The 14,019-nt window shown below is 40.2% G+C and overlaps 1 protein-coding gene across 2 annotated transcripts in view; it reads left to right on the top strand.

Moving 5' to 3' along the window:
* plxna2 (plexin A2) overlaps positions 1–14,019 on the top strand; it is a 234,746-nt gene that overhangs the window by 29,177 nt on the left and 191,550 nt on the right. For both annotated transcript variants that reach the window (XM_048179285.1, XM_048179286.1), the window contains one exon: positions 11,219–12,547. In XM_048179285.1, coding sequence (XP_048035242.1) covers positions 11,345–12,547 — 1,203 coding nt within the window. In that variant the 5' untranslated portion in view covers positions 11,219–11,344. The remainder of the gene's footprint in view (positions 1–11,218; positions 12,548–14,019) is intronic.

The raw sequence follows: 14,019 nt of genomic DNA, 5'->3' as shown, positions 1-14,019 counted from the left end.
GGCCTTTGCTGCCTCTCCCTCTCTCTTGGGTGCCAGAGCCTCATACGGCCCCGTCTCCCTGCCAGCCAAAACCCGGACACACACTCACGCACATACACACACATGCACACACGCACATTTATACACTGATCCAAAGCTGAGGAACTCCTTTGGGAGAAATCCACTTCGTGGCATAACAGTCCGGATAATCCACATGAAGGTTAAAGTCGTGCTTTGAGTCTGTTCTGAGGATTTGATCAGATTCCATTGTGTTTTCTAAATAGGAGATAAGTAAGGGTGCGTTTGTGTTAAGCAGCCAGCTTCAGTGGCGTTTCAGAATGATTCGGGCTGATTATTAGATAGCGGGTCTGTTTCTCCAGTGGCTATGGGCTGAGATGTGATTTAGCTCATTGGCTAAATCAGTGGCTGACTTTTGGCAGTGCAAGGCTTTGGTTTAACGCTGACCCCAGTCTGGGGTGTTAGGATGTGGGCCTGAGAGAGCTTAACGTTTGCTTCTCACAGCTGGGAGCGCTGCTGTTTATGTAATCCAGCACCCGGCAAATCTCTCCCATCCTCCTTTCTGCTGGAGGACACCTAATACTGCACTCACTCTACCCTAACACCCGGGACTTGACCCTGGAACTTGACAGATAAAAGAAAAAAGGCAAGTAACAGTTGGATAAAGAGATTCTGATCTTAGTGGTCAAAAGAATTTCAGGGCAAATTTTTTTTTGTGACAATTAGAGATTAGGTTGGAGAGACTAGAGACCAATGTTTTTACATTTATTTAAAGGTGCAATAGGTGATTCTCTACAGAAACATTTTTTGTTATACTGGTTTAAAGTCCTTATGTTAAACGGTTATATGTATTTATTTAAATATATATCATAGGGCTGGACGATATGGCCAAAATTTATATCACGATATAATTCTTAATTTCGGTCGATACGATATAATTCCGATATCGATATGAACTATATAATAGCCTCAGAAAAACTGCCAAGAACGGCCACAATGTCTGAAAAATGAATTTGCCAAATCTATGAAATCTCTTCCTATAAAACTATGTAATATTTTAGATATAAAAACAGTAGAAATAAATGTATGTTCAGCTTTTATTTGTATTTAGCCTTCATACAAACATAAAAAATAAACATAAGACTCACTCACTTTTGTAATATTAATATCTTTAACATTAAACTATAACGTAGGCTGATTTTATTATCCTTAATATAGATTAAAACAAAAGTGCTTCAGCCAAGATAAAGATTGTGAACAGTAAAAACAGAAAAAAATAGTGAGAAACAACAAAAACACATTGCTGGGGCAGGGACATTGTTGAGTGTTGATGACACTAGGTTGACTATGGTACTATGGTTCAAATTGCTCATGGTCCGGTTTGTATCACGGTTTTAGGGTCACAGTTTTGGTACAGTTCGGTATGTGCACATAGCCTACCGAAACCGTGACCCTAAAAATAAGACTACTGTCAAATAAAAATAAAGAAAATAAGAACAAACGATCAAACTACAAGCAAATAAGTACATCACAAATAAGTACAATAAAGCAAATATTCAAATAAAATAAACAGTGCTTTTCAGGTTTTCAGGTATCTAACAGTAGTTTTCAGGTACAGAAAATGGATAAAGTAATCAAATATAAAATAACACTGCATATTATCTTTACTGTATAAAATAAATAAAGATGAATCATTATTGAAGTTACAAAAACTATTCAGTCAAGAGCAGTGAGTGATTTCTTTGTTATTTGTTGTTTGATTTAACATTAAAAACAAGCAGCAGGAATAGTTTTTTCCCTTTAAGACATGCACGATCCAGTAGCTACATATACTGTTACACATGCGATGTCTTTCTCGACTGTTATACGTTCACTTAAGACTTAGCCGACTATGTTTGCTAGGATACTCGCCAAGACGGGCATGCTGACTTCATTTTTGTATGAATTTGTCCGCCGAAGCGCAAGACTTGAAAGAGAAGTCAGTATTTGCGCGCTGACTGAAATAAGCGTGTGCGCGCTTCGGATGAGCGCACACAAATCTTCTCACAGCGCGTGCGAGTTCTCTTTCGCGTCTTGTTCTTGAAGGTTTAAATCAGCAAAGCTTAAATGAGTTTAGATTAAACAGATAGCATCGTGTGCTGTTCAGGTCTCACATACGCTCGCGCGCTATCAACACCTGGGTGATGACGGCGTAAATGACTGGACATTAGAGCAGACGGCACTAGCTGTTAACAGTTTACAAAGAGTGACTGTTTTGTCCACGCTTTTTGATTATCGTTGTTGTAACGTTTTGCGCATCCATCGACTGAAACATACATTATCTGAACTCTGTCTGTCTGTTTTCCATGTTGCTATTTTAAACAAACCATAATTACGCTGAGCACTGGCTGATGGCTGCGTGTCTCTGTGGTGTACGTCATCACGCCAATGGCCAATCGCATTCTGCTCTTTCTAACGGCTGCGCCTCAAGTCAGTGAGAAATGTTGTAATGTATATATCGAAATACCGGAAATGTGTTTAAAAATCATATCACCGTTATCGAAAAAAATTATATCGCGATATATATTGATATTGAATTATTGTCCAGCCCTAATATATCATCTGTAGAAGGCGTAGGACCATAAAATGTTCATCCAATTATTATATTAGGTCCGAATGAAATAATACAAAGTCCTACCTGTCTGTCAACATATGTTTTTACATACCCACACACACCCTGTTCGCGCAGACGTTATACGTCATCAGTGCGTTTCATGCTACGCAGAGTTTATACAGACCTCAGTCACAGAGCACCGCAAACAAACAGCAGCCACCTTTTATACTTCCTACCAAATAAAAACAACGAGCTTATGCTGCGTCAAAGACTATAGAATAACACAAAATGCCTCACTTGAATTGTTTTGAATGGGAGAAAGTGCAACACGCAATATGGTGGAATAAGTCCCGCCTTCTAAATAAGAGCCAATCTCCAATTGGTAAAGGTATTGTGTCACTGCAGCCGCCGTTAGAAGCTTTGATTCCTGAAGAAACAGACGTGCGATGCACAGCCGTTGATTTTAAATATGAAATTTAATCGAAACCTTGGTAAACAGCTTTGGAGAATTTGATGTTTCCCCATTCAAAGAGATATGAGCTGCACTTGAATGCCCGAGAGGCGTTTCTAAGATGGTCGCCAAGTGAAATGACTTGTCTTAAAGTGACTTTGCATGCGTTCACGCCATAACTACAGTAATTAGAAGATGGCAACCCATGACATTCTAACCGGAGCTGTTCAGTCAGACTCGGAATTATGTGTTTCCATGTCAACAGTATCAACACTGAAATTTGGAGGCGTGGCTTTGGATGTAATTTGCAGGGAGGGTGGGATCGTATGCTTTCAATGCTAGCAGGCTAACGTTAGCATTTCCCAGATCACCTGTTGCACCTTTAAGATTACATTTATGCATTTGGCAGACGCTTTTTTCCAAAGTGACTTACATCGAATTGAAGGTATACATTTTATCAGTTCATACATTCCCTGGGAATTGAACCCATGACCTTGGCATTGTTAGCAGTAGCACCATGCTCTACTGTGTGAGCTACAAGAATGCAGTAGCTTAGCTTTACTGTAGTTTATACAGTACTAAATCACAAGAATGCTTTAATATTAAAGCTGCAGTCCGCGATTTTTCCTCTTTGTCGCCGTCTCTGTTTGAAACATGCGATTGCAGTCATATGCGGAACAGTTATCTGTATGTACGTTGTGCATTGTCACAGCTCGTCAGCGCGGATGAATCTAATGCTTGCTGTCAGTCACCGCACCGATGTAGATACTGCACTTCAGAATCACAGATTCTATGTCTTGAAAGTATGACCAATATAAGAATTTTCACTGGAAAATATCATCTGAACAAGTAACATGTCTGCCACTTTTGTTCTAACCAACTGAGGAAAAAAGCATTAGGCCTACAATAAATGGTTAAATCTAACGATCGCTTAGCTCAGATCATGCCAAACCGTGCAAATTATTATTACTGTTATATTGTTCGCAAATTGTTATTGTTAACAACATCAGCGTTGTGTGACTGTGTATTTAGTGTGTATTAGCGTTACCTGTAGATTTCAATTTCTGTAGTCACTCCACAGTCCAAAGTCTTTTGCTTTTTGGCTATGGGTGAATCTCCAATTGTCACTGATGATTGTCATTTGGACCTTTCTGGATTACAATCCGCCATCAAAATGATAAGTTTAATTATTTCAGCTGCTGTGAGAAAAGGCTGTAAATGTGCCGCTACCGGCAGCATCCTCACATGATATAACTGACTAGCCTCTCGACGGGACTCCTTCCTTTCTGTTTACGGACGTGATGTAATGACGCACAGAGGAACTGCTGCATGCTTGAATTTCCCGCGGAAATCCGCCATGTCGCTCTTATTATAAAACATTATTACAAGCTTACTGTTGTGAATCGAGACAAGATAATTTGATAGTTTTGAACACTGGCTGGTTATGTACTTGCTCAAAAATTGATTTTGGATAATTTTTAACCCAAAAAAGTTGCGGACTGCAGCTTTAATATAATGTAATGTAGAATCAGCAAGGATGACACTAAATCCATATGTTAAATGTTAAAGGATGTTGTTTTTTTTTTTTTTTTTTTACTTGTTGCATTCCTGGCTGGTTAGGGCAAAACTCTATTAATGTGGGTCAAATTTCTTTATTTTTTTCTTCTTTATTTTATTTATTTATTTATTTATTTTTTTAGGATCTGTTGTCGCATCTTGAATAAATCTTTTGCCTACTATTTCCAAAAACTCCCATCATCCATCCTGCAAATAAACAACTTCTGATTGAAACAATTGAGCTGACAAAAGAAAATGCTGAACAGACAGCATCAGATTTCACCGGCTCTTTCATGTGCAACTCTTCGCTTAATGTTGACTTTCAAAACTTGCCGACTGAAAAGCATACACCGAGCTTCCAGATTGATAAATGCACGTTGCGTCAATCAAAGCGCTTAATTAAATTCAAAACCGCACAGCCGAGGGAGGTAGATCTGAATCCTGTGGCCTCTGGTGACATTTTCCGTTTGTGTCTCGTGTCTTTCCGAAGGCTCCCCGTCTCCTACTGCCGCCCTTTACAATTCAGATTTATGGAAATAAGCACTAATAGAAACCTGTGCCAAGCTTGACAGACAGCTCTGATGAGAAGTACTTCCTGTATGTGTGTGTGTAAATCCTTAAGCACATTGTCGGTCGTGGTAATAGTCGTGAGGCCAAGACACTGTTCGAGCAGTGCGTGATTTTGAACAAGCTTCTGTTTGTGTGCACGTCTGTGCGTGTTTGTTAGCCGAGGAGGTGGCGACTGTGGGAGGGAGAACAAAATGCATTAGAATAACAATAATAATATTATAATCTCCCCTCAGCGGAGTAGCGGGACTGTGTCAGGAGTGAAGGAGGGAGTTTGTGTTCACATAGTCTAAGTGTGGAGGGTGCAGAGATGTCGTGGCAGGTTGCGGGTGAAAGGCAGAGATTAGATCCGCACCCCCTTGTTTGCATTCGGGATAAGAGCGCCTGCTGACGGCTGCTAATTCTGATGTCATGTTGACATGGCTTTTTCTGTGGGAAATCACAATGTGTGAGGGATTTAATAGACTTTAGTATGTTTCAGTCAGACTGTATCACTCAGTGTCCTGGTGAGAGACAGACCGAGATAATAGCGGGAAACTGGTCCTTGCCTGAGGATCGAATTGTCTTGCATGCACATTGTGTAGCTGACCGCACAGTATAAAAGTTCATTGCTAGAGCTTTAATGAGTAGGACTGTTCCTTTTAGTGGTTTTGACATTTGCATAATGAATACACAGTTTAGTAATGGGCATCCTGATGAAAATTGGCATGTTTTTTTTTTTTTTAAATACAGACCAGTTAGAATAAGACTTAGGCTCCCTCTACTTTTTGAACTGATACAGTAATAAGAATCCATTTTGAATTCATGTTCACTTTAAGAGGAAATGTACATAGCGAAAACGTAATTTTGCGCAATTTTTTTTTTTCTCTAGCTCCCATCCAATAGTTCTCTAAAAGAAGACTACAATAGTCCTTGAGTAGACAAGAGAAAACCAACAGGATGCCATGTGGTCAGTGAGAGTGTAATCCGTCCCTACTTCACACTGTGTCATTTCCCTATGGGGAATGGATGCGCTCGGCAGTGGGAGCTGGCACAGAGAGAGAAGCAGCCATTACTGGCGCAGCCGGAGCTCCCGCAGAGACAAAAGAAATTATAAATATCACTACACTGCCACGACACCCTGCTCTCACAAAGCCTCTCATTATCACCACCAGAGAATGTCAGGGAAGAAATAAAGACTAATGGACTAACCTCTCCTACTAATCGTTTTTTAGACGCACTCCCACAAAGTGCTGCTTCCCTCAAGGAAAATTAGACTTTCTATTTTTAACCTGCTAAAAAAAATGGCAACAGAGATAAGACTCTTCCCTGCCAAGTGATCGGCCTTTTCAAATGCAGCAACTTTTCAAACTTTGGTATCTTCTTCTTTGCTGCTTGATTTTGTCTGCTTAAATAACTTCCTTTTCTGTGCCGGTATGTATATTGGTATTTATTTAACCATTTAGATTACATGCTCAAAGATTAGTCGTTATTAGGAATGACGGATTAATCCCAGGCATGAAATTCCAAAGTGTCATTTTTTTTCCCATTCCACAACAATTAATAGGATTTTCCGCCATAACGGGATTGTGGTTTAGGTTCTTTATCTGAAGCAGTACAATAGCTGTAAATATGAATTTAAAAGATCAAACAACTTTGGTTCTATTGTTAAGTAGCTTATAAAAGGAGGGAAATATTTCACGGCACACAGGGATGGGGGGGGGGGGGGGGGGGGGCTCTGCTCTGCTCTGCTCTTCCATAGCTTGAGCCCTTGAGCCAGGCTCTCTATACAGAGATCAGCCCTTGGAGCTTAAAATTACCCTTCTGTCCATTGAAACCGTTCGCCTGTGCTTTGAATTGTGGGTAGAGTCTGTGATGAATCACAACATAGCATTACTCTTTCAACTCTAAACCAATTCTAATGTCCCTTTGCCAACTCTAATATAAAGTATGGTTTATACTTCCAGAGATTAGGTAGCTACCGCAGTGTCACTGCCAGGAATCTGATCATTACGTTAGCACATATTCTATAGTTGAGCGAACCGCACCAAGTTAGTCACAAGGCCGCTGTGCCTTTATGCAGCACTAACTTGTGGTTTGTTTTGCCTCACTGTTCATTAAAGAAAACAACAGTTTTCCTGTACAATAATCACAGCCTCAGCACTCACTGGAATGCAGTGGTTTTCCTGTTCGTTCAGTCTGCACACTCACATTTAGCCCTGCAATGAAATCCAAGGCCGTGTATTCGGATATAACATGCTAGAAAATTCCATGCCCCCATTTTTGGGAGCTTTATCCAGTCAGATACTATAGTGTAAAAGATACCAATGTGGCCTGAAAAATCTGCTCTGTGCCTGTGCACATTTCAGCCGAGGAATCTTTTAGAAGCATAGCCTTGAATTCGCCATGGTTCACAAGAGATTAGTAGTGCTAAATTTGGATTCCCTTCTGAACAGCATTGTATCCCGGAGGTCAGTTTAATGTAAATGTGATGAGAGGATTATAACCCAGGGATGGATTTTCACATGATAAAATGACACTCGGTGAAACCATGTGCTGATGCACAGTCAGATGGAACTGAAATAACAGTCAGGGGCTCAGTGGAATACTATAGGCTAGCGCATTTAATCCAAAGTGCTGACGGTTAAAGGCTGATGGGTAAAGTATACTATATTTCCAAATAATTTCTAAAAATTTTAGTAAGGGCCAGATGGAAAGAGTGCTACGCTTTTATTAGGAGCTGAAAAATTTAAGCATCTTTAAAGCTGCAGTCTGTAAGTTTTGCATCTTTGTCGCCATCTCTGTTTGAAACCTGCCATTGCAGTTATTCACAGAATTATCATCTTTACGTGGGTTGTGCATCGGCACGGCTCTTCAGCGCGGATAAATCTAATGTTTTGAGGAGAATGTGTGGTTGGTCACTGCACCAGTGGATACTGTACTTCGGAAACACAGATTGTAGTCTTGGAAGTATGACAAATAAGAATTTTCAGTAACAAATCTGTCGCTTTTGTTCTAACCAACTGAGGGGGAAAAAAGCATTACAATAAATCACGCTACCAATGGTGATTCTGTCGCATCATTGTCGCAAATTATTATTATACTGTGTTCTCAAATTGTTAATGTTAACAACATCAGCTTTGTGTGACTACGTGTATTTAGTGTGTATTAGCGTTACCTGAGTTATTTCAATTTCTGTACAATTTAATCTCTAATGTTAATTTGTCATACCATGCAATCTGCCATCAAAATGTTTAATTATTCCAGCTGCTGTGAGAAAAGGCTACAAATGATCCGTCACATTCAATATAGCCTACTAGCTGGGAATCCTTCTTTATGTAAACAGACGTGACGTAATGATGCAAAGACGAAAGGCAGCATGCTCGAATTTCGCACGGAAACCTACCAGTGCCACTCGAATTAGAAAATATTATTACAAGCTTACCGTTGTGAATCGGGCTAAGGTAAGGAGATAGTTTTGAACACTGGCTGTTATATACTTGCTCAAAAATTGATTTTGGATCATTTTTAACCAAAAAAATGTATGGACTGCAGCTTTAAATTTAAATTTATAATACTTGAAATGTATTATATTTTAATAAATTCATATATAAACACACACATTTTTATTATTACTTTTTATTTTAATTATTAAGTTCAAATGATATTCCCAGAGCACAATAACTGTCTTTTTATGTGACTTATTGACGCAGGTGCAACTCCACCACAAATCAAACCAGAGACAGAGGCAGTACATTTGAATAAAAGCATAGTCTCTTGTGGTTGTGAGGTCATAATGGAAATGCTAATGAGGTAACTGTTACCTTTCCATTTGTGCACTGTATGGTTGTGAATCACTGTCATGGTGAAATAAAGCTCTTGCCAAAATGCCTGTGCTGTTGTCTCCACAATACAGATGCCTGTTCTGACAAACCTACCTAAATCGCGCCATTATCTCTATAGGCTCTGGTGTGACGAACCAATGATTCACAGGTGCAAACATTGACATGGTAATCTCTTCCGAGAGCCAAGTGTAAAAGACTGACTTCAAACAATAAAAGGAAACTAAGAGGCGAATCAGTCTCATCTATTCAATTCTTTGGCCAGGCTGCATAATAAGCAGAGTCCTGTCAAGCGTCGCAGAAAAGAGGGGAGAAAAAACACAAAGCATAATAAACAAAGCCCCTATTGCTTCTGTTCCTGACAGCACTGCTGCTAAACTTTGAACAGTCGTTATTTACACCATTCGGTCCCCTCTTCAGTGCAGCTGTCGCTAAGACATAAAAAGAGAGAAGCCACTCGCTCTGAGCCAGCAGGGGACAAGGGAAAAAAGGGGTAGGGAAAAGGAAGAAAAGAGAGGGGTAGTGGTAGTTACTTGAACAAAATCATGCAAGATAAATTCAGTGATGGTTTGCAGATGGAGAAGAGGTGATTGCACTCCTGAAGGTGAGGCCTAAAAACCAGAAGGCTGCAGAAAATTGCTTGCTCAGCAGATGCCAGATAACACCTCCAGGGGAACGTGCTTTACACCTCCAGCATGTGCAAAGTCACACAAAAGAGCAGCGTGAAGGACAAAACCAACCCTATGACTGGGTTTTACAACTCCCTTTATAGCCATGCTAATATACTGCACCTCAGAACTGAGCTAGCACATGTTTATGCTAAAGAGGACAGCTAAACTAGGATATTAGGGCTCTGATATATGTAAGCAACGTGCTGTTTATAATTCTGCACAGGTTGTTTACATTTGATCACTTTGTCCCTTTAGCATCTACATGCAAATCACTAAGCAATTAACAATAGCTTCTATATCTTGAAATGTTCTAGTACACTAACAAAGCTCTTTTCCCTTAAACCACCATGTTTGAGCTAATTACAACTGTTGGACTGCTTTGCTTAATCATATGTGATTTTCTGATGTGCAGGCATTGTCTACACTTGTTAGCCCTCTCGTACCACCTAGCACTGATAATGCATGCAAATCAAACGAGAGGGAAAAAATAGGAGCGGAAATATGGTGAATGTGTTCGGACAGTGTAGATTGTGTATCTCTAATGGCTGCCTTATTCGTTTAGGGATGATTGCTCTGGTGCCAATGATTAATCCCTCCAGGACTTAATGGTGTCAAAGGGATACAAAAAAAGAAAGAGAGAAAAACAGACGAACAGAATTGGAAAGCATAATTAATGGATTCAGATCCTGTTAAACAGCCCCCTCACAGAGCAGATAGTAAAAACAGGGTGCATGGAACCGGCACCCAATTTGTTCACACTTTGTTGTAGTAATAAGATCCAGGCCTCCCTCATGCAATGGATTGGATAATTAACTCCCTGGGATAAATTCAGAAGAAAGGGGTCCCCCTTTTGATTTATCGTATAGGGGAGATGTCGCTCTACCAGTCTTTGCAAACTGCTATTACATAAATTGCTTTTTCCCTCAATGTACTTCTCTCACTGTAAGACTGACAAACTAAGTCGGAAAGGGTAGATAATAAGGGAAAAGCATACATCAAGAAATGAGAGTGTGATGTTAATATTTGTCATAAAGGAATGCTTTTAAGCATACTTTTCTTGGCATGCATTACTCATAAAATGTTAGGAAAAAAATGAAATGGCTCCACAGCTAAAAGAAGAAGAATTTTAAAACGGTTTGTCATGCTTTTGCTAGAGCCTTTCTTTTTTTGATGTTAGATCTTGTAATTGACAAAACAGGCACTACTCTAGAGACCTTTAACTGAGTGCCATTCTTAGAAACTGCTGTCTCAGAGAAATGGAAAGAAGTGCGACTCATGTCATGCTAATTTCCGTTGCTTCGATGTGCTTCACCTTCCTGCATTGTGTAATGCTGCCCAACAACTCCTTTGGAATGTGAAGATAATCCTTTCCTGCCATTGTCTATTAGAGATCCGCCCCCTCCTACTGAGTTAGTAGACACATTCCTCTACTGGAGGCAGAGGGCCTTGGTTTGGTGAATGAGGTGCAATTTCCATTGTCTGTTTGCTTTTGGATTGTATGTGAGTCTAGATGTTTTGATGCTGATTTATGTCCTCATCATTCTCGCCTTCTCTCTTACAGAAAAATGTGAAGACCCTGGTGAGGCACCGGACCATAAAGTTAGCCTTCAGCCTACGAGGACGAAGGTTGAGCGTTCTGATACTTCTTTAAACTCTTCATTTTCTAACCTGTCGGGTCCCTCGGACCATGGAGGGACAGCAGGATTCACAGAGGACTTTGAAACAAAGCCCTGGACAGGGTTCCACATTGTCCTTTACGTGCTGTTTGTTAGTCTTAATCTTACCTGTAGTGTGCTGTGAACAGTCCTTTACAACATTTCACCCTGAGCGACGAGAATGGGCCTTCAACCACCTGACAGTTCACAAGACGACAGGGGCGCTCTACATTGGTGCTGTCAACCGAGTCTACAAGTTATCGGGCAACCTAACACTCCTAGTATCCCATGATACTGGTCCGGAAGATGACAACAAGGCCTGCTACCCTCCACTAATCGTTCAGCCTTGCACTGAACCACTGGTTTCTACCAACAACATCAACAAACTCTTACTCATTGACTACTCTCAGAATCGACTACTTGCCTGCGGAAGCCTCTACCAAGGTGTCTGCAAACTGCTACGGTTGGATGACCTCTTCATCTTGGTGGAGCCCTCTCACAAAAAGGAGCACTACCTTTCCAGTGTCAATCAGACAGGCACCATGTATGGAGTCATCGTGCCTTCGCAGGGCAAGGATGGGACCCTCTTCATTGGTACCGCTGTGGATGGGAAACAAGACTACTTTCCGACCATCTCCAGCCGGAAGCTTCCTCGTGACCCAGAGTCTTCGGCAATGCTGGACTATGAGCTACACACAGACTTTGTTTCATCGCTCATCAAGATTCCCTCCGACACCCTGGCTTTGGTCTCTCATTTTGACATTTACTACATCTATGGCTTTGCCAGTGGCAATTTTGTCTACTTTCTGACCGTGCAACCGGAAACACCCGAGAACAGCATGTCTTCCAGTGGGCCCTCAAATGACCTGTTTTACACCTCTCGAATCGTACGGCTCTGCAAAGATGACCACAAATTCCACTCCTATGTGTCGTTGCCTATCGGTTGTGTCCGAAACAGGGTTGAGTACCGCCTTCTGCAAGCGGCTTACTTGGGCAAGCCTGGACGAGTGCTTGCGGCGTCCCTTAACATTAGCGCTCAGGATGATGTGCTCTTTGCTGTCTTTTCCAAAGGTCAAAAACAGTACCACCATCCACCTGATGACTCAGCCCTCTGCGTCTTCAGCATCCGGGACATCAATGCACGGATCAAGGAGCGTATGCAATCCTGCTATCAGGGAGAGGGAAACTTAGAGCTCAACTGGCTGTTGGGAAAGGATGTACCTTGTACCAAAGCGGTAAGACTTTTTTTTATTTATTTTTTTTATTACTAGCCATAGCAACTTGCTTACTGATTGGCTTGCTAAACCAGCTTTTGTATGTGAAGCATTATTTTAGATATAGTATCTGAAACCCTAATCATGGAAGTTCTTTCCCAATTTTACTACTTTAATTTAACTTTTTGTGTGTATAGTTTAACAAATTGTTCTACTTTAATTGAACTTTGTGAACACTGTGTGAATGGTTTATTTAAGAGCTTTATTTTGAGCTCTCTGACTTTAAATGATATTTTCTTGAAGCAATATACATTTTTTGCCCTCTCAGAAACTGATAGTTCCCATGCCTGCTTCTACTCACTAGAAAACCACAGTAGATTGAAACAGTCAGATGGGGAATTGCTACTATTTTTATGTTTTCTTTGGAATGAAGATAGGATCTGATTCATAATGTTTATGTAGCTGATTGTTGTTCTAACATATCCATATTTCATTCTTAAGGGTGGAACAGGATACTATCCAAGCAATCCTGTTGACCCCTCAACCTACAGGATTGAATGTCAGGCATGGTCAGGGTTAGTCTAAGCATGAAAGCACACCCCAACAAATCCAATGAAAGGAATTCTAGACTAATCCTTTCAACTGTTTTGGTAATTGTAAATTTTTCAAAATATTCTTTATCCATCTGTAATTATGTCTAATTGTTTAGCGTTGATAGGCTAAATGGCTAGATTAAAGGTGCCCTAGAATTAAAAATTGAATTTATCTTGGCATAGTTAAATAACAAGAGTTCAGTACATGGAAATGACATACAGTGAGTCTCAAACACTGTTGTTTCCTCCTTCTTATATAAATCTCATTTGTTTAAAAGACCTCCGAAGAACAGGCGAATCTCAACATAACACCCGACTGTTACGTAACAGTCGGGATCATTAATATGTACGCCCCCAATATTTGCATATGCCAGCTCATGTTCAAGGCATTACACAAGGGCAGCCAGTATTAATGTCTGGATCTGTGCACAGCTGAATCATCAGACTAGGTAAGCAAGCAAAAACAATAGCGAAAAATGGCAGATGGAGCAATAATAACTGACATGATCCATGATATCATGATATTTTAGTGATATTTGTAAATTGCCTTTCTAAATGTTTCGTTAGCATGTTGCTAATGTACTGTTAAATGTGGTTAAAGTTACCATCGTTTATTACTATATTCACGGAGACAAGACTGTCATTATTTTCATTTTTTAAACACTTGCAGTCTGTATAATTCATAAACACAACTTCATTCTTTATAAATCTCTCCAACAGTGTGTATTGTTAGCTTTAGCCACAGAGCATACTATCAAACTCATTCAGAATCAAATGTAAACATCCAAATAAATACCATACTTACGCGATTAGACATGCTGCATTATGAACACTTTGTAAAGATCCATTTTGAGGGTTATATTAGCTGTGTGAACTTTGTTTATGCTGGTTAAGGCAAGC

The sequence above is a fragment of the Megalobrama amblycephala genome, linkage group LG24 (genome assembly GCF_018812025.1).
Source record: "Megalobrama amblycephala isolate DHTTF-2021 linkage group LG24, ASM1881202v1, whole genome shotgun sequence".
In the NCBI taxonomy this organism is placed as follows: domain Eukaryota; kingdom Metazoa; phylum Chordata; class Actinopteri; order Cypriniformes; family Xenocyprididae; genus Megalobrama; species Megalobrama amblycephala.
Note: the sequence above shows the minus strand (reverse complement) of the source record. Positions and strands in the feature narration are given on the sequence as shown.